Raw genomic sequence first — 27190 nt, 5'->3', positions numbered from 1 at the left:
GAATCTATCCAGCTGTACAGTTCTGAGCCAGATTCCAGCTCAAACGAGAAAAACAAACATGTTGTCCTCAAGCGGATGCATCAGAATGAAGCAGGGAGCTTGTGCCCCACCCAGCGTATTTCTATGTAACAAACACAATCTTTTTTAAACAGCATTTACTTTGTCTGATGCTGATTCACAACAATTTAAATAAAGAAATACTCAGAAATGCAATTTTAAGTGTAATTTTCTTCATGTATGCCCTTCATGATCAGAAAATCGACACAAGAACATGTTAAAAACACAATTTTAATTAAAGTGGGGCTTTAAGAAAATATGACTGGAATTTTTTTTTCTTAAAGTAAACATTTTTGATAAGACCATTTTTCCTTCCTCACTTTAGCTTCTGGAAAGAAAATGTAACAAATTTTAAGAATTTTTAGACCTCTTTTTGTTTTTTCAGTGTAACCTGTCTGCAGTACCACTTTCAGATAGAAGAAGGTGTCACTCGGTTTCCTGACGCATCCATGCCTTCCTCCTCCCATGAAAAGCAGAAGTCCCCTCTCCTCCCCCCTGTTCTCCATCGGTGGTGGGTGTAAGGGTGTGTGCAGCATCAGTGACTGCGACTGAGAGGCTGCGCTGTGCTGCTGTTCTGTCCTGGCTGTCCAAGCGGGAGGAATCGAGGGAGACAGGGACCAAAGCCCGCCAGCTCATCCCTTAGGGTGCCTTAGCCTCCCTACTACAAGTCCATGTTTTAGAAAACCATATGTTCACCCTCTAACCCCCACCCACCCTCCCACCCAGTTAGCAAATAAACAAGTCAGGAAGCTGTAGCTAGAGGGAAGTCTTGTTTCCCTCTCACTGGCTCTCATTTAAGCATGTTCACACGGCTTCATGCAGACTCGTGCTCTCTCTTATAACGTGATGCAGAGCTGTATCAAACTCAGGCTCTGCCCGAATTCCCACCCTAACCCCTAAAAAACTAGATAGTGCGACACTTTGTGGTGCCCTGAATTTTAAAAGCAATTCGGACACCATGCTCACTAATTTGTTTTTTAAACGGAAGATTCGGACAGCAGTACAAAATGGCAAATGAACTATGTAGTGAGTAGGGAAGGAATTCGGACACAATGACAGAGGAACTCTTCAAAATGTTTTGGGAATCATACTTTATGTAAATATCAATCCTTTTTCTAATTTATGTGTGTATAATAAAAACTTTAGACCGTTTTTGAAATAAAAGTAGAGTTTGATTAAAATGGATCAAATGGAAAAATAGAAAATTGATCAAAAATCAAAAAAGTGCTTTGATATTTTAACACGAGAGGATTTCATAGTCAGTCAGTTCATTCATTCCTATATAATTATTTATATATTTTTTGTAGTAGAAAAGACATAACAATATTACTATAAGTATTTTATTTGAGCTGGTGCAATTCATAACACCCAATACAACAATAACGATTAGAAGTATTTGATTCCTCTCTTTTTTGAAACCCATCAACAATCTAAGAACTTTAGAAGTTTTTCCTAACTTTTCCAGTTTTATCCAGAAGGAAAATGTTGTTCCCAGGCTCAACCATCAAGGCAGTTGATGCATTCCGGTAACTTCATCCGGCTACAGGTACCAACAGGTGTAATGAGAGCAAAAAGTGTCAATATGGCAACACTAAAACTAAACTTAAGAGAATTTCCTGTAAAAGAAAAATAACCACATCTGGAGCAACATCTTTTTGACAAACGTCAGAGAAGAAATGTTTAGTCATATTTAAGAAAATGTGTTTAATCAAGAACAAATAATGAGAGGAAGCAAATAAAACATGAACCCATGAAGTGCTTTTTGCGTAGTAATGGTCACATATAGAGCCATCAAAAGTCCTGGAACACTTAAACTAAATCAAGAAATTGCAACCGTTTTAAGTAAATAACCAGTTGTGTGGTGGGGCGAAACCTGGAGACAGTGGAGGTGGTGGCAGAGCGGAGGATGCTGTCCAAACTGGACAGCATAATGGAGAACACTGATTATCCCCTACACAGACTCTTTGATGACCAAAGGAGCGCATTCAGCAACCGCCTTCGCTCCATGCCATGCTCTACAGAAAGACTCAGGAAGTCCTTTGCACCGAGTGCAATCAGACTGTTCAATTCTGCTGGGAGGGGAGGGGGCAGGAGGAGGAGTCACTAAACGGGCAACTACTTTTTACCACTTTTATACTTTACTCATTTTATTTTATTTTTACTGCTCTTATACTTTTGTTCTTTTTACTCTGTTTTTAGTGAGGTTGATTATTTTATGTTTTTATGACTATTTTTTACTCAATTACTTTTTAAATTTCCATTGAATGTATGTGTATTTTGAGGAGCAATGGATAGATATGCAAGTTCCCTCGGGATTAATAAAGTACTCTATCTATCTATCTATCTACAGTTAACTATTTTATATCGTGAATTATGTTGCATTTCATCCCAAACTGCACTTAAACAAATTCCAAATTCACTTAAACAAATTCCAAATTCTTGGAAACGCCAGATGTATTTTTTTTAAACCAAATTCCAGACATAAAGCTATAAAAATGAAAAAACGAAAAACAGGTCAGCCTACTACTTACTAAACACATCTGTCCAGAAGACATTATATTGTTTCATGTCTTCAATGTAGAAGCAACAGCAGAGTTCCTGAAGTTCATTGCCCTCACAAAAGGAACATCTGAATAAAATAACCTAACTCTGTATCAGTATCTGATTCCTAACAATCTTGCAAAGATTGGCTTGAAAGTGTTTTGTCTGACACAGCTTAACCTTCATTATAGTAATATTTTAATAGCTGCCTGGTTTTTAAACCAGCAGAAATCTCCCCGTTTCACCAAATTCTTCTTCTACAAAAAAGGCAAAATTTCTCCATCCTAAATACTTTGATGATACTAATTGCAGTAATGCGAGCTAATTTCCAAAAGTGTCTGTTTTTTAAGGATAAAAGTGAAAGAGGGCATCCTAACAGATGAGCAACATGTGTACAAGGTCTGCAGAGCCGTTCACTCAACCCTTATGGGGGAAAAACCTCCCAGAGATGGACAGCTGTGCCCAGGGCCGGGCACAGAGGAAGGGAAAACAGACAGCATTTAGGGCTCCCTCAGGGTCCGGGGACTCACTGACCCAATACTCAGCAGCAGACATCCAGACCGTTGACTGACCAAAGATTTTCACAAGGTCAACATTTATTTTTTTAAAACTGACCACTTTTTCTTTCTAGCCTCTTAAGTTATTTCAAGTCCAAGTACTGACATTTTTCTTGTAACACAGGTTTCAACATCCTGACACCAAAACTTTTGAAAAAGTTGTTGTAACGTGCTGCAACTTTAGAGTTAAAGTAAGGCATGAAAAAAACCTATCCAGATCATTGTGACAAATGAGAGTGCTACCTACTGCACTGCTACTCTGATGTTATTTATAATTTTTCTGATCATGACCTTTTTTTGTAGTTCCATTCACTGAAATGGACACATTTTTACTTCATAAATCTGCTTTCTAAGAAGGCATTAAAAGCTCCCTATAGGGAATTTAAAGCCCCTCGCAGACTTAGAGGGGACAGTTCAGAACGCAGCATCAATTCACTTTGTGAAATTCACAAGAGTTTTGCCATCAGTGCCAAGAGTCCCAAGATCTGTTTTTCATCCTGTGAAGGACAGCAAACCCATTTTTATTCAGAAAGGACTTTTTTTTACATCATAGCTAATGCAGGTTTTTTGTTTTTACACCAAGAGGCTTTTGAGAAGCTGGTGAGTATGAGTGTGCGCTAGTTTGTCTTTGCCCTTCCCAAAAAATGGAAGCAGAGGTCTGTAATAAGAGGCTCCTCCTGCTGTTTTCTTTTAAAATTCTGATGTTTGGCAGTGGGACTACATCTGCAAACTGCAAACCAACGGTTAGGTTTGAAAGGCTTTTGCACGTTTGTCTTTCTGTGCACAAAGTAGTGGGTTTCAACTAAAGAAAAAAGGATTACTTAAAATCAACACTAATTTGATGCTGATGTAAAGCCTTATAAGATTCGAGGTCCAAACTTAATGTCTTTGGAAGTTAGAATTGTTTTTTTTCAGGCAATCAAATAAATAAATAAATTAACAAATAAACTAGAAAAGACAAGCAAAAGACAGAAATGTATATTTGAATTGATTTGAAAACAAAAAAATAAAGTAAAATACATCTCCATATATATATATACACACCCACCTATACATGTAAAAGATGCCATTATAATAACTCTGAATAATAAATAGACATATTTTAACCTATATGTGCATCACACGTTTGTCAAGTAGTTTGACAAACTGCTTGAAACGGAGTGAGAGGAAATGAATGTACATAAACCACCTCTATTGTGCTTAACTTAGCGATGTAATCATTTCTAAATAATCACAAATAATTTAATGACAACACGCGTGTTTATTTGAGCCTGGAATGGTACATTGAAAGTCAAATATATTAAATTAACCTGACCTTTAAACTATGTGAATATCAAGGTTAAAAACCTTGGTTCATATTAGGTTCAGCAGCTTCTGTTAAGGCTTGTTATTTTCTTTTTAAAACTCTGGTTGCTGTTTGTGATCAATGCTAATGTGTCCTTAATGTTGATTACATCTGAATCTGCTTTAATAAAGATATTGGGTTTTTAGCTTCTCGTCTGAACTTGTTGCTTTGTGTTTTCTTCTTTTCTTTTATCCTCCCATATTTTGGTTTGTTTTGATTTGAGTTTAACTCCATCTTGCCAGGTTGGACCCTCCATTGACTTCCACTCCTTAAACACACGTTACCAAATAAAATAAAACTTTTAGACCTGGACTTGGAGTAGACAAAAAAACAGACCTGGCTAATTGTTATATAACAGGGCAGATAATATATAAATATGAAACATAGTAAGTTTTAAACTCTCCACAGTCTTCTACTTTTCTTGTATGGTTTAGTTTGTGAAGACTTATTTCTGCAACCACCATACCCATTTATTTCAAAGCCACACACCAAAGAAAAATACTTTGTAAGTCTCAGTGTAATCCATTAATGGTGTAGATGTTGCAGCACTGATGAAACACTCAAAAGTTTGAGTTGTTGCCTGCTGAGTGAGGGAGTGGGTGAGTCTGCAATGAGGCTGCAGTACCTATTTTAAACAGGGCCACATATCGCTCCTTTAAATTACACACAAATGGATGCAACAGTAATTCAAGTGTGAACCTGAATAAAAACACGCCTGGCCAATCTTGTGGAACTTTCAGTGCTGTGATCACATCTTTATAGATTTTTTTTGTCATTGATTTTGTCAGGGGACTTTGCGACTCGTGTAGAAACACACACACAAAACACGGGCACAGTGACATGACAGCCTGTCTCACTGACTGGTCCATTGAGTCATCAGTGACCTTCGCTGGGATTGAAGTTGCCAGGCCAATTGACCAAATCACTGATCTTTAAAAGCAGCTCTGTGGGCAGGAGAGGGGAGGCTGAATAACACTTACCACACACATTTACATAGACACACACACACACAAACTCCATCCACCTCACGCTCTAATCAAGGAGGAGGCAGGCAGGACCCTGGGTCACCATGGCGACACTAACGAGAGGCGACAGCTCCTTGGCGCTCCAGGCAACGACCAGCTCGGCTGTCGAGTCCGCCGAGAGAGTCCGCCAGGCACGCACTGAGGCAAGGTTTGCTGTTTTGGAAAAGAGGGGGGAAGAGGACTGATAGAAGGAGGGGGGGGAGAGGAGCAGGGAGTGAGCTGGTGGTGTAAATGAGTGCAGACCTGAGGAGAAAACACTGGTTCGGGAGATGATACTTCTCCTGTGATGATCACTCGCTCTCTGTAATGATTTCAAGGTACGAAAAGATGCAGAAAGCGACGGTGGATATGTAGAAGCAAGCGACACAGCATTCTGAACGGATGTGTGTCCACACTGAGCCTTCCAGCCCCCAGGCCCCCTTGCATTTGCCCCCATCCCACCTCCACCCCCCATCTCCTCTGGAACACAGTTTAACTTCTGTCAATTGGATGAAGCAAGTGACTCACTCCAGCAGTGTGGAGAGGATGTGACAGGCTGGTAATGGACAGGACAAAGAGGGGATTTATGAAGTATTAGTAAACCTTAATAATTCACTAAACGAAGGACCCCAGGAGTAGGAGTCGTCCCCCCCGGCCGACTGATCCTCTGTCTTCAGCTCACATCTCAGCCTGTTATCCTCTGGATGTCCGCGTCTGCCGCACTGATATTAGATAACGATAAACCCCACACAAAGTTCTCTTCTTCTTTGACTGATGAAGACTTTGAGAAGTTCAAACAACACTTCTGAAATTTGATCTAATTATAACTTTACAGCAAAAAGGTTTTTCACATAATCATCTGGCCTTTAATTGTTTCTTACACTTACTCAGTGAAACCATTTATGAATAATTCCAAATTACATGGCTGTTGTTTAGATTTATCCTGGAAGGATAAGAAAATTAGTTTACCAGACTTTCTCAAAGGTTTTTCTCGACAACTCCTGGTACAATTTCTCTTTGACCTAACTTAGGTGGCAATGGTGAAGAGATAGAGCGGTCGACCTCCGATCGGGGGCTTGGTTCCCACCCTTCCCGGCCAAGTGTTGAAGTGTTATGGGCAACTAAACTCCTCGTTGCTCCTGGTTATAGGTTGGTGAGAGTTTAAGTTAGGATCAATGTGTGAATGTGTGTATGGATGGGTGAATGGTACTGTGACAGTAAAGAGCTTTGGGCCCTATATAGTTAAACGCAATATAAGTATACGCCATTTACCTAGTTCTCATTTTCCATTTTCAGAATCAGCTTTATTGGTCAAGTATGAGTGCACACGCAAGGAATTTGACAAAGTAAACAAAACCAAAGAAGAAATAGGTGAAAAAAAATGGGAAGAAAAAGATAAAATACAAGATTGAAGGTGGTTTAAAAGTTTTCATGTTTGTGGTTTCACACTGGTTAATCGTTCATCAGAACGACAGTTTGGGGGAAGAAGCTGGATTTGTGGCGGGTGATTTTGGCGTACAGAGCTCTGAAAAGTGAGGAGGAGTCTAAAAAGGATGTGTCCGGGGGTGTGAGGGGTGTGTGTAGATTTTACCAGCCAGCTTCCTAACCCTGAACTGGTAAAGGGTCCTGGATGGGAGAAAGGTTGAAATCAATGATCCTCTGTGCAGACCTGATGGTTCTCTGTCCCTGTCGTGTCTGGAAAACCGTGATGGATATGGTCAGGACAGACCAGATTATTGCAGAGCAGAAAACTGTCAGAAGCTCTTGAGGCAGGAGGAACTTCTTAAGTTCTTATGAACCAAATGTTTCCACAGTTTTCCATAACTGTTCTTTGTGTTTTCTTTGTCTTCTATTTCCTCCATGACAGCTAAAGAACACTAGCAGTAAAAATGACTGACACAAGCTGCATCTTCTTTTTTTTAGTTGGGACCCAGGTGACACACATGACCGGTTGTCTTCTCTTTTTTTTTTTTTTTTTTTTCATGCATGCAAAAGCTAAAAAAAATTTGCAAAAAGAAGAACATTTTTCATGAGTGTTATTGAAATGTTACTGAAAAAATGAAATAATTAACTAGTCTTCAGTTGCAACGGTTTGTACTCTTTTGTGTATTTATTTGATATTTTTCCTGCTAAAACAAAGAAAAGACAAAAGAGCTGACGTGCACAAGTGCTTAAAACATTCTGACCTCTCACTTGCTGGTTGAGTTGTAAACAAAAAGAAGACCACCAATTACCTCTGATCAGAGTTTAGTAAGTAACAATTACAGACAGGTGGCCTAAAGCAAGATGCACACAGACACTCCTGCACAAACATCTCCGTCCCAGCTGCTCCACCACTGAAGAGAAACCAAAGGTATCTCTGTGACATGCCTGTGAGTGGCAGCCCAAATCATTAGATCCCAGGACTCCCCCCACTGGCTACTTTTTTCGCTCTCCTTTGTGTGTTTGCTGACTGAGTTGGGGTCACACCGAAGCGGGGCTTGGTGTCAGCATTGAGGCCTGGTCCAGTCTGCTGTGGGCTGGTGTGACAGCGCTGCAGCCTGACCACCCCGAACCCTGACCACTCCCTTAGCCGTCTTTTCCTGCCTACATAGCCCCGAGAGACGTCGAGAATGATGGGGACTGGCACTGCAGGGCCACCCTGGCTGGTGCCGTTGCTGGTGGTCTCTGTGGCCTATTAGTGTCTTGCTACGGGCCTGTCAGACTGACAAAACAGGGGCCTGTCAAATTAAGTAGGGGCAGGATATTGGAGACATGTATTCAAACGCAGCGAGGGGAGGTGGCGGGAAGGGCTGAAGAGAACCAGGATGAGGAAACCACCGGTACTAATGTCGACATTAAGTGAGAGTGACAGGTGGCGAGCTGATCGGAGGGCAGAAAAGGAGGAGGAAAGAAAGAGAGGAACAGTAAGAGTGGTTGATAATGGTGGTGTGGTTGTCCTGAGGAAACTTGTTAAGGGCCAGTCCAGACTGAAGCAGACAGCTACCATTCCCAAGGATCTGAGCACAGGTAAACTGCTGCAAGTTTGTCCCAAACAGCTTGCAGTTACAGAGTGCTCACTTAATGAGATCAGACTGATGGGCACAGGTTTGTGTGTGTGCCTATACGTGCACAACTATTTAGTGGAACGACAGCCCATTTCCTCTGGTGGCCTGTGAGGCTTTGCTGACTTTTTTTTCCCCTTTTTGCATCACACAATCGTTTATTTACGAAATCTCCACAACTGTTGCAGAGAGTTACAAGAGCTCACTCCCTAAACAAGCTGAACTTCACTGCAAGCTTTGGCTTTGAGCTTGATCATGTGCGCCCCCCCCCCCCCCCCACACACACACACCCCAAAACAGGACACAGAAAGAGGTGAAAGATCAGCAGCTGACAAAATCCCTGTGTGGGTGCGCGTGGATTGTACGACAGTGTGTTTCAGAGAGAGCTGCGTCTCTTTCTCTCATGTCGCTGTGCGTTGCTGAGACTGAGAGGCTGATGCACTGTGGCAGCTCCCCCCTCGCAGCCACAGGCCTGCCCAGAGCCACTGCAGATGATAGTTTTAATTGCTTTCAATCTTTCAGGCTAGTCCCTGCCCAGTGGCGCAGAGTGCTTGTGTGTGTGCATGTGTGGCACATTTTGTCACTGGGTTGTTGTGTGTGTGTGTGTCTGCACCGAGGTGGGACTGTCTGTGGATTCTGCACACATATGCGGTGTGTGTTTGATGAATGTGTTTTCCCTTTTATGAGAAGAGAAAATTACTAGAGAATTAAGGCCTCGCAGAAATACATCTGATGAACACAGAGGCAGACATATGTTTATCACAAAGCCCTCGCCAAAGCCAGAAAATGCTCAAACAGATAGATCCCCATTTCCATAACGGTACAACACTTTTATAAATAATAAAGTTGGGGGTTAACATGCAAAGACCGCAGAAGGCGCACTCACGTCCCTAAAAGCATTTTAAAAGTGGTGAACTACAAAACCAGCTGATCAATAATTCAGAGCAGAATTGGAGATGGCATAACTGAGCACAGAAAACAGGCTGCAATTAAAAATGGCAGTCCTTTAATTCATGTGTGAAGCCAGCATCCATGACTAATGTGGTCCAACAGAATAGCTGCGGTCGCATTTTTTTTGTTTTGGGCAGGGGTTGTGGTGAGGGTGGAGGGGTCAGTCAGAGTGGAGCTTTCAGGAAAGCAGTTTATGAATGGAACACATCAATACGATTGGAAAACTACAGAGATAGAAATGAATCATTTATGTGAGACCAGTCAACTTTGACTTTGCTTTTCTTTCTGGAATAATTACTGGTACAATTTGTCTGACAAGGTTGACTCTCCCTCTGTCAGAGAGAAAAGTCTTCACCTCCATCACAAAAAGGTGATTCTGCCTTCATGTCTTGGAAGGGGAGGTCATTTACTTTTTAATCTTTTCTTACTAAAGACCCACTCTGATGAAAAATTTTGTTTTGGGTGTTTTTAGCATGTATTTGTAGCATTTTTCACATAATGGAGGACATATATAAAAAAAAGTTTAAAACTGCATTTTTGAGTATTTCTTTATTCAAATCATTGTGAATCAGGAGCAGACAAAAAAAATGACATTCGAAAAAGCTTGTACCAGCGATGTTGGGGCCACAGTCGGAAGATTCATGTACGTCTTTGTTTTCCTCATCTGAGCTGACATCTGGCTCAAACTTTATGGCTGGATAGCTCCAATATTGCTTGACATTTTTTGTTGCATCACTAATGTTAGACTGGGGTTGTGAGGGACTGTGAGCTAGCAGGAGACAGTGTAAACAAAGGGATGATGGGAATTTACGGTAAGCTTGTTATCTGCAACACTGTTTGGCATGAAATATTCCAAAATTAAAACAGGTAATGGAGGTACTCCATTACCTGTTTTAATATTTTTATTTTTGCTTTATTAATTTATTCTTTTTTCAAAATGACACCACAGTTCATTGCTTTCACTAAATAAAGAGGGAACAGCTGTAAGATTTTGCCCAAAGATGATAAAAAAAAGAGAAGAAAAATTGGGGTCTAATATTTTAACTTTGCTTTAAATAACTTCAGATTTTAGGATTAGATTCAGATTCTACGTTTGAAGACCAAATAGAAACATTTAAAAAAGTAAATCTTTTCCTGGTTATTGTGATCTCTTTACTGTGTTGTGGCTCGAATAAATGTGTTAAATCTCTCGGCTGCGTTTGTGCGTGCACTCCATAAACCGCACCTCAATCGACCCGCTCTTTAACAACATGTAATACACTTTCACAGCAAGCCCTGCTCCCTGCCCGCCTCCTTTCATATTCACACAGACACACACACACATGCACATCTGGCCTGAGGGTAAATTAAGCCCTAACATTCCCACAGAGGCTAATCTCCATCCATTTAGAGGCTTGCAATATTTAATCAGGAGGCCCTGGCCCGTCACTCAGAGCCGTGCGCTGTGGCGTGGGTCATATGTTCACAGGAGAGGACAGCCCAGAGGCGACTTCACTGGGAATTCACTGCTAAAAGCCACAATTTATGCAACAACACAGCCTCTTGCTTTGCTTGGAGTGTAACGCTCCTCCAGAGGAGGCCGAAGAACAGCAAGATACTTTTTGTTCTGGATGAATTGGAGGAGGAAGTTTATCTCATAATGTCATATAATTTTTTCTACTCAATTCATCACATCTTCATCACAGATGGATCTGAAAAAAGTGACTGTAATAAATCTAAAGACTGGATACATCCAATGACTGTACCGGAGCAATTTAAAAAAAAATTATTTTGAAAGAGTGTGATTTGGAAAAAAAACCCTACCTGAATATTCATATGCCTTCATTGTAATAAAATGGTAATATTTATGAAAATTCCTTTGATTTAATGATCACAACATTAAGCACTGCAACTGTATCTCATATACACATACAGTAACTTTTACCCAGGCAAATTCATAGTACTTTTCTTTTGGTAAATTAAGATATAATTTTTCAGGAAACTGTCAACATTGTCTGATTTACACAACAAAGTATTTGTCAGTATAAGAAAAAAAAATTGAATCAATGAGTCTTAATCAATACAGTTCTGTCGGTAGAGCATGTCTCATAACAGAAACCAGAGGCTGACTGAATATTTAACACGAGCTGGTTCTTGCAAGTTCCTGCAGTTGTTTTGTGTGGTGTAGAGATGAAAAAAAAAAGAGTCAGACGCTGAAGGACGCTCAAAAATAATTAAATAAATGTAATCTTGACAGCAGGGTAAACTCATAAAAATATTGACAATCTATAATCCATGTATATATCGTATTGAATCAATTTTCTTTTACCCCCCTGGCTTACAGCCTTCACACTTCATGCATGAATGCATTTGAATGGAGTAGAGCAGGAACCTTGCAGCCTGCCCATGGTATTGTCTACATAACAAATTTAATCTTTTTCAAACTGCATTTTTTTTCGCCTGCTCCTGGTTCACATCGATTGAAATAAAGAAATACTCAGAAATTGTAATCTTAATTGTTTTTGTATTTGTAAAAAATGCCACAAGAACATGTTCATAACTCCAAAAAACACAATTTTTTTTGGCGTGGCTCTTCAAACGTATTCAGAGATGCAAACAAAACCTGAAAAAAGTATCCCAAAATCCACAATTAAATTAGAGTTGTCTAGTAAAATATGGACAGTATAGGACTCCATAGTAAAAGACTTTTTTTTTCTCTTATTGTAATTGACATCTTTTTAGCAAAAAGAATTTGTAATTTTGCAGAACTAAATGCACTTTTATTACTTTATTTACATGAAAAAAACAACTTGTTTTTGTCATGATACCATGCCTCAAAAACCTGCTTTTACTCAAAGAATAAAAAAGTCGTTTTTTGGGGGGGAAAAAAGATTCAAAAAGAGAAGAAAAGAATGTTTGAAATGACCAATCCATTAGCTTGGTTTAATACCATCAAGCTTTGTTAGATTAGTATCAATGAGGATATATTTTTTCGCCAGTTTTAAATTTTGCTTTCCAAAAAGATGTAAGCGTTCCTGGCCCCTCTCCAGAAAAAAAAAAGATTTAGTAATCACCTCCTGCACAAAACCTGATGCAGAAAATCCACAAGAACTGGTAACCTTTAAAATCTGCTTATTTCTCATTGTCTCTAATCGTTCATTTCATTCTTGCTTCCTTTTTTTTCTCTTCTTTGTTTAAGTCTTTCTGATGCAGAAAGAGGTGGAGAGCTCGGCCTTCCTGCCTGGAGGGATCACACCGGACATAGCCAGCTGCCCATACACTGCCACCCAGGAAAGGTCAGGTCTCACACTATCAGTGTGAAAATCCTAAAAAGGGCACAGTCTAGCTAACTGTGGTATTTGGGTCTGAATGGACAGAGCAGGCAGCAGGACTTAAAGGTGGTATTTATTGTGAATTTCATTTTTTTGAACCTTTGTGTCTCTAAAGGGACAAATGTCCTGCGATTGACCGTTGTGAAGCTCACTCCCTGACTCTGACTGACTCTAATGGGAAGCCCTGGTGAATTTTTTATGCAACCCAGAGGGAAGGACGAACCGGTAGATTAAAAAACAGAGTAAAACCTGAGATTCGAATCATTCTAGCCTAAAAATGTGCTCAACTTTAAAATTTCTGTCCATTGTTCTTGTGTCCTTTTTGGTCACTTTGTATGAACTAATTATCAAAAATAAGAGCAACTTGATCTTGATTATTCTGTCTGAGCACCAGAATAATGCTCATAATCCTGATTTAATCGGCTGAAATTTCTGCAAGAAAGCTCTAAAAAATTATCCATCTGCTCAATGCACACATGCCACAGCGCACTCAGATGGCTCATAGCACTGTCTTGCGTATGCAAATATGTTTTGCCTGGAAATCTATTTGGAGTTGCTCGAAGGAATCCAGAACGGCCGTCCTTCTGTCTCCCCTCGCCGGCTCACGCGGGGCTCCCTCTTGCAGTTAATCTCCTCTCGAGTGGAAAACCTTTTCACCAGTTCCACACGCATGGACATCCCGCCGCTGCCTCGCCTCCGACTGCTTACACCACCATGGGCCAATATGCAGATCTCATGGGCCTGCACTGGCGGAACAAGGAGCCCTTCAACTGTTTGCTCAGTGCAACACAGGGATCCAGTCATTTTACCCTCAACAATAAGCCTCTGTAGTGTGTAGGGTGCTGCAATAAATTTCACAAAATAAGAAGTTTTTAGCGTTTAAGTACAAAAAAAAGAATAATAAAAAGGATGCTTATAGTTTTGTGGGATGATAAATAAAGAATTAGTTCCTGCCTTTGGGCAGAGCAGCAAAAAAACAAAGGTTTATCTGTGTGTGAGCTTGTGTGTGTACGTGCAGATCAGAGGGCTGAGAAGGCCGGCTTGGGCAGATGGTCCACAAAGGTGTTACCACACAGTGAGTGGGCACTGCGATTGATGCATTGCAACATCCAAGAAGGTGGAACATTTGGCTGCTGACCCGCAGTCAGAACTCATCGGCCCTGGCTTCTCCTTATTTAGTTGCAGCGAGAGAGCCGACGGGTGATTTGGTCAGAATAAACACTCAGAAGGCTGCACTTTCCCACCCTGGAGGAAGCCTGCACTGAAACTTCTTCTCCCAGTGTCTCTGCAAGGAGGTCACGATGGTGGTGCGGGCTAGGAGGGTGGGTGCACGGAGCCGTGGAGATGAAGAGAGGCGGCACACGGGGTTACTGTTACACTTGGATGGAGAAGATCTCACCCTGAGCCTGTTTTTAGGGCCCTTTGTAAGTGGAGCAGCTCCATATGTCTTAGTTTCTGCAAGTAATGTGTAACCTAAGCCCCTCGTGTCTGTTATGCCTCAGCAAAGAACACCTAAGAGATCAGAAAAAATCCTAATTGAAAACCTTAAAGATTGATTTTTTTAGGGGTGGGGGGTTAAAAGCTAATTGATTTTATTTGTCTTTTCAGCATATGTGATATAACAATGTTTAATCTTACAGCTACAGTTGTTTAAATATAAATGGTAATCAGTTAGTCCGAAATACAAAGTTGAAAATGAAAAACAGGCTCTTAAAGTTCTGAGATTTTAATCACAAACACCATCAGTTATGCACATGCGAGATGTTATTTCAGGCCCCAAAGCGCTCTTACATCAGCTGAAACATAGAAAATTTATGAACAAGGGCGATATCCAAAGGCAAAATTGTGGCAAAGGATTTTAAAGAAGATAATTACCACTTAGGTGCAAAAAAGCTTTCAATGATTTCTTTTTCAGCATCTTCCTTAATGGTTTCTGTCAACAAACAGGTTATCCAGTTAAATTCAAGACAGCAAAGTGTTTTTTAAATTCCAGTTCATTGTTACATTTCTGCTGGATTTTATTTATAACACATGTTAGCCTCATGATCATGTTTTAGTTTGTGCTTATTCCCAACAACTTGTACGTGCACAAATCAAACATTATCTTACAAATCACAGTAAATGTATGAGGCTCAAATAAAATCAGACACAATTCTTTAAATTGAGATGTGCAGAACAAAGCACCACCATCTGGTAGCACACAGCATGTCTGCTTTGTAAAAATACATTTAAAAAGGCAGTTTCTGTTGCTTTTTGACTTAATTAAAAAAGCTGTGTTTACTTTCTATCTATTTTAAAGAATATTACCAAAACATTGCAGTTTAAAGGACCTTAATTGATTTATGAGCAAAATTGGCTGAATATTAAGTGCATCTGTCGCTGCTGAAAATGTAAAAATATTTGTTTTTTTTATTGGGAGATTGTTACGGCTGTGGCTAAGTTTGGTTTGGATTTCTTTTTGTTCCGTGTGTTGTGGTATTTTCTTTTTATCAGAGTGGGACTTCGTTGTTTTTGTGGATTTTTGTTTGTTTGTGTGTGTGTCTGATTACTTTCGGGTGTGGTGCTGGAAAAGGCGTGGCTCCCACTGGATCCAAACTGCAGCTTTGGCACTCGTCTCCATTTGTTTTGTAGTTCTCCACCTGTTTCAGGTTGTGTTGCACTTTGTAGTTTTGTGGTTTTTGTGTTCAGGCCCACTCTGTGTAGTTTTGTTTACAGATTACAGATAAGATTGCAGATTTCGGTTAGGTGGGGGTTTGTTTGTAATTTTGGCCTTGGTTTACCCCGAAGCCTTTTTTGCTTCACCTTTTAAGTTACTGGTGGTTGTTATTTAACAATTTTTAAATAAATTTGTTGTTTTTATACGGAGACAATCTTTTGGTGTTTTGTTATTAATTTAAACGGGCAAAAATATTTACCGTACTTTTATGTTATGCTCCTAGACACAAAAAGGGGCACAACATAAATCATGCAGCAAGAATCAAATGATCCTAAATCATTCTCTCCATTTACCTAAACATTCAGAGGTTAACTCAGGATAGACAGACGCTCCTAAAGTAAAGAAGAACTTTTGAATCTAAGAAAGACAAAAACACATCAGCACTAGACTGAGGCCAGGCTCCAAAGTCTGACTCCTGTCTGTGCTGCACCTCTCATGGAGTCAGTCGTCATGCACCACCATCACATTCCCGTTCAGCTCGTACTCTATGCTGGACCAGTCAAAGATATTCCCCTTGAGCACCTTGTGTCCGTAGTGCCAGGCCTGAATCATGCTCCTGGAGAGCACAGAGTCCCACATGTTCAGGTCAGTCACCTCCCCCACAAAGCTCTGCATGGCCTCCAACCCTCCCAAGTGTTTATCTGGGTCTTGCCCTAGCAGGACGGTGCCTTTTGGACGGATGCTGTGACCTGGTTTGTAGACCTGGTAGGTGCTGCGTTTGCCATCCACCCAGAAAGCGGTGAGGCCGGTGCGAGACTCCCATGTGAGGCAGAGGCTGGAGCGGAAAGTGGTGAGAGGAGGGAGATGAAAAAAGATACCGTCCCCGCTCATGGAGAGGGACACGCGGCCATCTTTTTCACGCCACACGTTGAGCTCATCATAGTCGGCCGTGCGGTAGGCAAACAGGATGATCTGTCGCTCCTCTGGCAGCTCTGTAGCCACACGCATGCAGAGGGTGAAGGCCCGGAGCTCCATTTCCTTCTGTGGGATCAGAGCCACGAAGCTGAAATCCGTCTCATAGGGGAAGACCAGAACTTTCTCACTCAGACCTACTAAAATAAGAAGACCAAACATGTATTTAAGTGTGTTGTTCTTTTATTTTAGTACCTCATTCACATCAAACTTTTACTGTAAAACACATGAATATTAAGCTGAGTATTTGGCTGGGACAGAGTCTTGTCAAGGTTAAAACATAGCTAATGATGAACCTACCTCCTCTGTGCTCAACTGCTGTCATTACATGTTGCAGACAAACCCTTCAACTAGAAAAGGGTTTGGCAACCTTAACTCTTAAAGAGCCATTTTGGCCAATTTGTTGTTGAACAAACTCACCAGGAGCCACAAGCTTCACCTTTATTTAAGTTTTAAGTCCTCAATGACTGAATTTATTAACAGCTATGAAAAAAATCTTTTACTTATGTTTTTGCTTTCATAGTGCTAAATTAAGGTAATTCTGGAGCCATGGTGGATTAATGCATATTTGCATCAATAGGTGTTATAAACTGCAGTTTCTGAATATTTAAAATCATTAAATTACAACTGTATATATATATATATTTATTATATATGACAAACTAGAAACTGCAAGAATGTGTCCTTTAAGCTTATTTAATACTAATAAACAACAATTTATCTGATTTGTGCAATTTGGAGAAGTGATGAAGTCCGAGAAGAGAAGAGAAAAAGGTTAGAAGTGTTTGTGATCCACAATAAATTTTCATTTTTAAAGGACTATAAAAATTAAAAACAAAGGTTAGGACAATATTTTGCCACTTAATAGACAATGTATCTTGCCAGTCAATGAAAGTCAAATATTTTAATAAAATGTATATTTTGATTATACATATTTGTTTTAAATATCATTCTTTTAAAAAAGAAACTTTTGATCATACGCCGTATTCTTCAGAAGGTCAGATATTAAAAAGGTTCTGCTAGATTTGTAATGATTAATAGAACAACTGAAAGTGGAATATTATTTTTCTGGAAATTTTACTAATAATCCTTTTCAACAAAAGGATCTCTAGATTACTGATTACTTCTGAAGGTAGATTTGTGCACAGACCCTGTCTAAATGATTGTTTTGAATGATCAATCCGTACCTTGTGTGGCTGAGGAGGGAGTCAACAACATTACAGCAACATCAAGGAGAAGCACGGCAGTTTTGACGCTCTGTAAACACATGGGACATCAGATCCACATAAAGCCATCACTAAACATTTAAATCACTCAGACATCAAATCTTTTCAATCATTTCTAATAAATATACGTATTTTTTTTTTTTTTTTACCATTTTGATGCTGTTTTCTGGTTCCTCTGTGCAGGACAGTCAGTCCCAGCAGCCAGCAGCACTGGTTTGGTGCTCTCCCCTCCTAGCACATGCAGGCTGTGATGTCAGCCCTCTGAAGGGCCGGGACAATGGACCTGGTGTTTGGGGGCTGCACGTCAGCCTCTTCTTGTGACTGAAGCAAGCATTATTTCACCAAAGAGAATTCGAAGAAAGCACTCTTCAGTTTTCTTGTTTATGTCTTTTCAGCAGGTGAGCTGCTAACTCAGGCTCGCTTTCAGACCAACTTCATACCGAAGGGAAAAAAGGTGTCCAAGTAAAGATTTTTAAATCCCCCAAAAACTAGGATTTCCAAAGCCCACTCCCTCACATTTGGTATACGGTTATTGAAAAGCTCCAAATGTCCTCTGTTGATACCTTAACCCTTGTGCTATCCTAGGCACTTTGGGAGCCCACTAGACAGAGCGCTGAACCTTTTTTCTTCAATGATTTGTGATCTTCACTGGTGTCCATGGATTACATGAAATCTTTCCACCTTTATCCACCTTTGTCATGGTAGGGAGAACACGTCAATGTAAGGGTGGGGTCATCTAAGATAGCACAAGGGTTACGGAGTCCATTCAGTATGCAATGGTTGGGAGATCTTCAGGTTTAGGAGTTCTCTAAAGAGGACACATCTGTATTGCTGCTTGTCAGTCAGGAGGGTATTAATCCTCAAAATACAACATTGAGGGCTGGTTTCTACACACTGTCCCCATTTCTGAACAGAAAAGCTGCGGATTTAACTTTCCCCAAGTCAAATTTGAAAAAAAGGAGAATTGGCTTTATTTTTTGTGATTCTGTTTGTTAAAAGTCCAAGAAAAGGGCAAACTAAAAAAAAATAAAATGTATTTGATTCAATTATTCTATAATGCATAATTTTAGATAATTTCAGCTTTGACTGTCCCAAACTACCGATAAATAAAGTTATATATGGTCAAAACCGACTTCATTTAGCAAAAAAGCAACATTTTAATCAAGAAAAAAAATTGTAAAGCTGAAGAATAAATAGCTTAAATAAGAAACTACAGTCTTAATGGGTCTGCCATGTTCTAAAGTTTGGTAAGAGTCATTCCTTTTGTGATTTTGCACTCTTTTCACTTTCATCAATTTTCTTGAAACAATTTTTCAATATATGGGTCTAAATGAGCCAGAATAGGTGGAATTATTACAGCTGCAGAATCCCATCGGAACTGATTCTTGCATATTTGAATTGTTTTAATAAGTTTTGTCAGTTAAAATGTTTTTTAGAAGAGCGGCGCCACCTAGTGACCAAACAATCCATGAAATAAGGCATGTTGACTGGATTTAAATAACAAAAAAGTGCCAATTACAGGTTTCTAAGTCACTTCTGATTTAGACACTTCATTAAACAAAAAAAGAAAGGTTTTCCATGAACTTTTTATTACTAAATGTCAAATAAGCAGCGGAGTTCCATTCACTCTTTGTATTTCTTTTAATGATCCACTAGCATCAAACATCACAACATACATACTCCAAATTTATGGTTGAATGGGGACAAATGAATGAAATCGGAATCAGGCATTTCTGTTATCAACATATCTACATTTAATACAGTTTCTCAAGCTTTAGGATTTCTCCAGAAAAAAAAAACCTATCTCATCAAGAAATAACGTTTTGAGTAAGACCAGCAAATTATGTACAATGTCTGCACCCCAAAACAAAACGACAACCAACAAGTCCGTATAACCACAAACACATTCAGCTGGAAAACCGGCCAACGGCAAGCACAGAACCATAATGGGTTTCACAAAGAGGGATGCTGGAGCTCCAGCACGCAAACACTTGGACTGAGGTATGGAGGAAAGAAGATGGTCGTAAGTCTTCCAGCATTTCTTGAATCTGAGGGGAGGGGCGGTGATGCTCACGTGGTTAATGTAGGCTGTCATTCCAGGTGAGCCTCAACATCTGAACACGGACAGTCGGGTCAGGATTCAGAGAAAACCACTGTGGCTCCCAGGTTGAAAGATTTCTGCTTTAAACGTCAAACCAGCAACATGAAAACGTTCTTTAAATGCAGCATTTCATCGTCACACTTCCTGTTCAAGGCTTGACATGATTACCCCAAAAGGACCAAAAACAAAACACCTTGAATCGTTGTTTAAAAAAATTTATGAAATACATCATTTATACATTCAGCTGATTTGAATTGTCTGTTATGGGGTGACTGATATGAAAAGGAAAATAAATTGTGTTAAGGTCCTGAAAAGTCTTGCAGTAAAATGTTGCATTTGATGTCAAACTTTTATACAAATAAGTTGACCTTTAACAAATGGACAAATGAAAAGCCATTCAATGGGGAAAAAAAGGCCAAATTCAAAACTAAAAATGATCATTTTTTTATACTTGTTTTTTTTTAAATATTAGTGTTTTACGTGTAACACTTGAGATCAAAGCTTTTCAATAACTGTGGCACTCAGAAACAGCAGGAAAGAAAAGCAGGAAATGTGCAAAAAAGACCTGAAAATGGCCTCGATTTGATCACAGAGGAGTCGAGCGGAAAAAGACTAAAAAACTAAAAGAGACGGACAGAAAGAAAGAGAGGGGTTCTTAAAGGGAGCAGCATATGAACACTGAGCTGTGGAGAGTTGCAGCAAGAAGTTTTACAGCAAAAACTGAATGCAGGGAGGAGGCAAACCGAGATCCACGGCTCCCACTGGGCAGTCCAGAGTGCGGCTTTTCCTGCTTGTGTAAGATGCATATCCAGGCAAGGGGTGATCTGTTTTCAAAAGCCTTCAGTAGTTCAGGCTTCGTGTTGAGTACTAGGTGGAGGTGGGGGGCATGAGGGAGAAATGGGAGGTGCTTTTTTCAGTAGTCCTCCACCCAACCATTCTCCTGGATAAAGGCATCGATCACTTCCTTCATAGCCAGGTTAGGGATCAGCTGATCCTGGGTCAGGGGGCTCCGGGTGACCGGGTCGAAGTGACCGACTCGCTGCAAAGACGTTTTCATGAATCCATCAGTACTCTACATGCAAAATGTATGGAGGGTCAATGAGAGGAATCACACAACTGCACTGGAGGTTTACTCTAAGACCCACTCCGATGAAAATTGCATTTGGTGTTTTTAGCTTGTTCTTGTAGCCTTTTTCTGATGATGGAGGACATATATGGAGAAAATGAAGCTAAAAATTACATTTCTGAGTATTTGTTTTATTCAAACCGTTGTGAATCAGGAGAAGACTGTTGAAAAATAGTTTTTTTGTGATGTCAAGGCTTCCTGCTCTGAGCTCTCACGGGAAGGGGGAGAGGGGGTGGGCTTGCTCCCCTGGCAATACTCCAGGCCACAACTCATTTCAAATGAACTCCTGCCACTCTGCAGAAACTATATTCTAGAAAATGACAGCTTTTCTGATTTTGCCTAAAAATATAATAACTATTTTAAAAATACCACTGGGAACGCCTTAAAAATAGATCAAAAGATGATCGGAGTGGGTCTTTAACGATAGCTTATTTAGAAAACAAAACTATTTGGAAGCAATCAAAGTGCTGGAGGACAAAACCTTTACCTGTAAGTGCTCTTCGATGTCTTTGCGATCATACGTGATTCCGCTTGGTGTGATGCAGGGTTCTCTCATCAGCTCAAAACTGATCTTTCCACACAGATAATCCGGGATCTCCCGCTTCTGAAAAGAAACAATCAAACTAATTGTGAAGCAAAGAGTCGTCTCTCCTCTTTGACAAGATTCAGAGCATATCTGTTCATTTCTGAACATTACATACACTTAACAAAAAAACCACTTAAGTAAAAGAAAAATTGATTTCTGTTTTTTCCGCCCGTTCCTTGAAAATTTGTCTCAAGCATTTTAAACCTCTACTGTTTTATTTCAAAAACAGCTCATTTGTTTGCCAGAGAAGGTACACAACAGTGAAAGAAACCAAAAACCATATTTGGTTGCTAAGAAACTGCATCATTATTTAAATTATAACCAAACTGCTTTGTTGTCAAAACATACTGGCAGCTTTTCTGGGCTCTGAACTTTAGAAGCAGAAGAAAAAAAAACACCTTACTGGCAAAAAAACAAAAACTCATGCTTTTATCCTTGCAGATAACATTTAGCTATATTAGAAACGCACACCGTAACCATAGAAACAAACTAAGCATTACAGCATTACATCATTTTATCAGTGATATCGATGTCAGTTGAAAATAAAGAAACAGAGATCAGCAGCAAACATTTGCATTAATGGTTTCTAATTGTGCTTTTATGGTAGCAATGAAAGTGTCATGTTAGCATATACAGATAAATGTCACCTGGATTTTCAATATCTAACTTAAAAAAACATTAATATTTCACAGAAGGATCCAAAAAAAAACGACTTTTGATACTCACTTTTCTTTTTTCGTCAACTTGCGAGAAGAGCTCTTCCATATCCAATAAATATTTGTCCTTTGCAGGTCACAGGATGATAAAAGTAAATCAATAAATCAAGAAGATCAGACATGTCAAAAAATGTGGAACAGCTGCTGTGGCTAAATAGAGTAAATGTAAAAGCTTACATGTCTTGACGCGATCTTGGCAGCATCACTTCCGTTCTGATTGTCATCGTGTTTTTCTTTGTAATCACCCAGCTCTCTTTAAAATATTAAGTTATGGTGATATGGATTGCAGATTTTAAAAAAGCAATAATTGAAATAAGTAGATTTTTCCCAGGAGAGCTCACCTTTCCTTCTCAGCCAGAATGAGTTTGGTCAGATAAGCGTGTAACTCGTTCTCCTGGTTGATGCGTTTCTCCTCAATGCTGTTCCAGCGTTTTTTCTTGGCGATGCGTAAAGCACTGGGAATGTCGTCTCCAAAATTCAGCCTCTGTTCTTTCGCCAAGTTATAAGCTGTAAAAACAATGGGAAGGTTGACAAATAAGTCAATGAACTGCTGACCAAATCTTTTCCTTCCGTGTTTCGTTGTTGAATAAAAGCTGCAGAAAACATCAAATATACAAAAAAAGGGAGTAAAAAACAAACTAGAGATTTAAAAATCTATGTTGCAGCGATGCAAACCCTCTGAGAGGGAAAAATGTCCTCCACAATATTCCACTTCTAAATGATGTGAAAAAGCCAATTCACAGCAACGTGAAGTTTCCATTAGAACAGATATAAATCCAGATCTTAACCAAAACAGCAAACAATAGGATTCACTTTAGACAGAGATCATCTGCCCATTTTTTAACACTTGACACGGCACAGAGACAAACAAGACCAATGTAAGAATTGTATGTTTGCAGGCGTGTGTAACAGCGTAGTGAGACAATAAACATGTAATTCTGCTCTTAATCACTACAAAAGTTATCTGTGCTGAATCCAAACCCAAAACTGCAGCAAGACAAATAAATCACAATATGATCAAAACCCAAGCACGCACGCACACACACACACACACACAAACATACATTTATACACACAAATTAAATGGTAAACGGCATATAATTGATTGAAATATGTCGAGCATTGATTTATTGTAACGTTGAAGATAATTAATCTAAATAATAGAATGTGTCAGAATATTAGCTTTTATCATCAAAATAATAGAAAAAGATGTTTACAACCTAAATGTTCAAATGCCTTCATTTCTATCACTTAGCTTGGTTAGGGCTCCTCTATGTGAATCACTGCATCAATGCACTGAGGATATGAAGCGTGTGGCTCTATGTAGAAGTAATGGAGGTTTCTATGTGCTGCCTTCACATTATCTGCATTATTGAGTCTGGTGTCTCATCTTCCTCCAAACAAGAGACAATAGATTCATAATAGGGTTCAGGTCAGGGGAATGTGCTATCAGCCACAGTAATACTATTAATTGAACCAGCTTTTGGTTCTTTTGGCAGAGTGGGCGGGCCCCATGTCCTGCAGGAAAATTGAATCTGCAGCTCCAATGAGCTCAACACCAAAAGGCAGCATGAAGTGCTACAGAACTTTGTGTAGACTTCAAAAAAACATGGACCTACATCATCCCTGACTGTGGAAGCTTCACAAGACCCTTCAGGCAACATCGGGTCTGTGCGTCTCCAAATGAAATACAACCTTTACTTTTGGACCACTAAGCATCTGTCTGGTTCTTTTCTAATGAGCCCAGGTAAAAAACAAAAAACAAAAAAAAACGTCTAACTCTGATGATGGTGAAATAAATCAGAATTTTGCATGGATTTTCTCTGTTGAAAGTCTTTTTTCTTTCCACTCTATTTTCTGTTAATATGCTTGGACAGATTAACTACCATGATTGCATATGGACTTACATTTGTCTGATACATTTGAAGGTTCAGGAAACCTTTGCAAAAATAATCCGTTACAGTTTTTGATACTTTTTATTTTGTCATTTTCTTCTTAATGTACCTAAAGTTGATGAAATGCTCTGGTTTTAAGGTAAATGCATTGATTTGTAACTGCTGGTGCCTTTAAGAACATGTGCAAGTTTGATTTTCTCATCCCCACAGAAAATTCTTTTTTGTTAGAATCCCACAATAAAAGCACAAGTGAACTGATCCATCTTCAACACCTAAAGGTTGTGATCCTTTGTTCTGGTGTTATGATTAAGAAAACCCGACACGAACGGCTAGGAGAGAAAAATCAAACTAGTTTCTGACCTTTTTGCAAATTGCCGATTGCCTCATCGTAGTTCTCCAGCTCCAGGTGACACTGGCCCAGGAAGAAGTGGGCTTTAACAGACTGACTATCCAGCTCCAGTGCATGCTTACAATCTGTCAGAGCCTTGTCATACTGCTGCAGCTTCACGTGGCAGAGGGCCCTGTTGGTGTAGTATACTGCCACTGATGGATTGCGGTTCTGGAAGACACAATGGGGAAAATAAAGAGTATTTACGCGCAAACTGTTTAGTCTTCGCCATTAGTGTTTGGATGAGAAATCCCAGACGCTTACAATAGCTTTACTATAGCAAGAGGCAGCATCCTGGTACTTGCGGCAGAGGAAAAGCCGGTTCCCCTGCTCCTTGAACTCCTGCGCGGTGGAACTCTTCTCCGGGCTGCCGGCCATCTTCTCCACCGGCTCCGCGGGGCCCGCTTCGCCCTGTTTCCCTATCCTGTTCCCCGTCTCTTCGGCTGGCTAGACAACAGGTTTTCAGAACGTCCCGTCCGGCTTGGATCTCACACACTAAAACACAGGCGCGTGCTGAGTTAGCGATGCACCTGCAATGCGCTGCTTCTTCAACGATCTCTCGGCGCAACGCTGCTGCTTGGTGCCGCTCAGAATGCATTCATTCGGGTTTGCTGACAGTGCACGCCGCTGAAAATCACAGCTAGACTGCCGGCGAATTAACTATTCACATTCGGAAATCGATGGCCATCAGCGAGCACAGCTATTTAAAAAAAATCCAGAACCATTAATTTACACATCCACTCAGGTTTCGAGTAAAAACACCAGATACAAGATAATATATTTAAGTTAACGAAAAATTGTATATTATTGTTACACGACAAGAAACACAAAAATAAGATTGCTAACTTACAAACAAACAGAGGAGGAGAATCGATGCTATGCTAAAATTAGCTAAGCTTTTATCTTGAAATTATTTTGTTTGGGGACATAGTACAGCTTTTGTGTCTCTAATCAATTTTATTGACATTTAATTTAGGGTAGATTCTGGTGAATTGAAGCAGAGGATAGTAAAACCATAACTACTTGTTCAAGGATTTCAATATTTACCACAACGCAGCTCGGTTTCTTCAAAAAACATAAACTAGCTAGTGCTAGCTTAGCCTTTTTGCATTACAGTTGCTTCACGTCCGTTTCAGTTTGTTGGAGGCTTAAATAAAGTTTTACATAGTACCCACCCTTACCTTTAATCAGAAATTTTACATTCAGCTCAAACAGATTTAATTTAGTTTGATATAAAATCGTTACGGATTATTTTTACCACCCGTACGAACTGTCAAGACGGAATGTTGTGGTGCTGACGTCAAACGCTTTACGCTCTAACAACGGAAGCCGAGAGCACACGAATCCTGATGGGAGTTTGCGCAGAGGTTATCTTCAAGTATCATAACAATGTAAAGTTTCTGTGCTCATTTCTGTAAAAGTACTGTGGGAACAAACCCTCATCTGTATTGGGACTGCTCTCATAATTTGGCTTTATAGAATGCCAGCCCTTTATCTTTAATCCTAAATTAATCATAGAGGGTCATTGGAGCTGTGAGAAGAGCATGCAAACAACGTGAAACAGGGGCCTTCTATATGTGAGAAGACCCTGGTATCAGTGCTAGTGGTTAGAACTAACATAGCTGACTACTGATACAAGTAACCACACCTTATCTCTGAGTGATGGTTAGTTGTATAGAAAATAGGTACTGACCTTACATTACGTTAGACAAAATACTATAACAACACCCTATCAAATAAAAGTGTTTGTTTATATCTGATTCGAAATTATTAGTAAAATAATTGATATTAATGGAAATAATTTATTATTATTATTTTGTCTTCCTTAAACTTCTGTTATTGCACTAATCCAAAAGCATTGAAGATGATAAATCTGTTCTATTTGATTTGGTGCTTTTTATGTCTTTACTCATTTTTCACTTTTTATATTAGCTTGATGCCAAATTTTAACATGAGACTTTGCTTATGTTAAGAGAAGCATAAAAATTCATTTTTTTTCTGTATCGCTTTGTCCCTTTCGGGGTCACGGGGCTGCCGGAGCCTATCTCGGCTACTTTGGCGTAGGCAGGGGATGCCCTGGACAGGTCGCCAGTCTGTCCAGGGCAGACTGCGTTTTTTATGCTTTTATGCTGCTGTAAGCATAAAAATGTAATTGAAAAAAAAAAACGTATATATTTTTTAACATTCAGAAAAGTATTTTTTTCTCAAATATGGTTTGAAAATGAAATGAAGCCACACCTAAATATTTCCTGTTATTTTTATGCATCTTTACAATCACTCATTTAAATCTGAATAAGCAAAAATATGAGAGCAAGAAATGGAAAGATGGGTTTACCTGAGGTTGTTTGAGACGTTTATACAAATCTGAAATGTGTAAAGAGGAGTTATTTTAAAAAATATGATCAGAAATATTTGCATTTTTTGCAGTTGAACTACCAATTTTACACACCAAGATACAGAAAAAGACAACTGGGTGGTTTCTCATTGCACTTGTAAAAGATCAGCACAGGAAATCTAGTGTATTGGCCAGAAGATGGCATCATCGGGCTACTCGTTTTTTTAAATGTGAGTCAAATCTTTAATGTAATCTGTTATTAAGTAGTTTAGTACAATATTATGAATTACCATTGCATCACTGTGTTATGTAGTGACTCTAATAAAGATATGTGCCAAATAAAGATGTGTGCCAAAATAAATTTGATGATACATTTATA

General features: G+C 39.5%; 2 protein-coding genes across 5 annotated transcripts; both read right to left on the bottom strand.

Annotated features, from left to right (window-relative positions):
• Window positions 1–15209: 15209 nt before the first annotated feature.
• LOC101161344 (C-reactive protein) lies at window positions 15210–17948 on the bottom strand. Its single transcript, XM_004080341.4, has 3 exons — window positions 17814–17948; window positions 17626–17695; window positions 15210–16578 (listed from the first exon to the last, which is right to left on the bottom strand). The coding sequence occupies exons 1-3, from the start codon at window positions 17814–17816 to the stop codon at window positions 15968–15970; spliced, it is 684 nt and encodes a 227-aa protein (XP_004080389.1). The 5' UTR covers window positions 17817–17948; the 3' UTR covers window positions 15210–15967.
• A 1338-nt stretch (window positions 17949–19286) lies between these two features.
• On the bottom strand, window positions 19287–25804 carry stub1 (STIP1 homology and U-Box containing protein 1). Of its 4 annotated transcripts, none has more exons than XM_078938154.1 (8): window positions 25658–25804; window positions 24741–24971; window positions 24449–24647; window positions 22535–22700; window positions 22371–22446; window positions 22204–22260; window positions 21379–21495; window positions 19287–20837 (listed from the first exon to the last, which is right to left on the bottom strand). In XM_078938154.1, the coding sequence occupies exons 2-8, from the start codon at window positions 24852–24854 to the stop codon at window positions 20679–20681; spliced, it is 888 nt and encodes a 295-aa protein (XP_078794280.1). In that variant the 5' UTR covers window positions 24855–24971; window positions 25658–25804; the 3' UTR covers window positions 19287–20678. The 4 variants fall into 4 exon arrangements, with proteins under 4 accessions (XP_078794280.1, XP_004080390.1, XP_078794281.1 ...); XM_004080342.5 differs by having other exon boundaries at window positions 19287–20804; XM_078938155.1 differs by having other exon boundaries at window positions 25524–25717.
• Between the last annotated feature and the right edge of the window lie 1386 nt (window positions 25805–27190).

This window comes from Oryzias latipes, chromosome 19 (assembly GCF_053564925.1).
Source record: "Oryzias latipes strain Hd-rR chromosome 19, Olatipes_Hd-rR_3.1".
Classification (NCBI taxonomy): domain Eukaryota; kingdom Metazoa; phylum Chordata; class Actinopteri; order Beloniformes; family Adrianichthyidae; genus Oryzias; species Oryzias latipes.
Note: the sequence above shows the minus strand (reverse complement) of the source record. Positions and strands in the feature narration are given on the sequence as shown.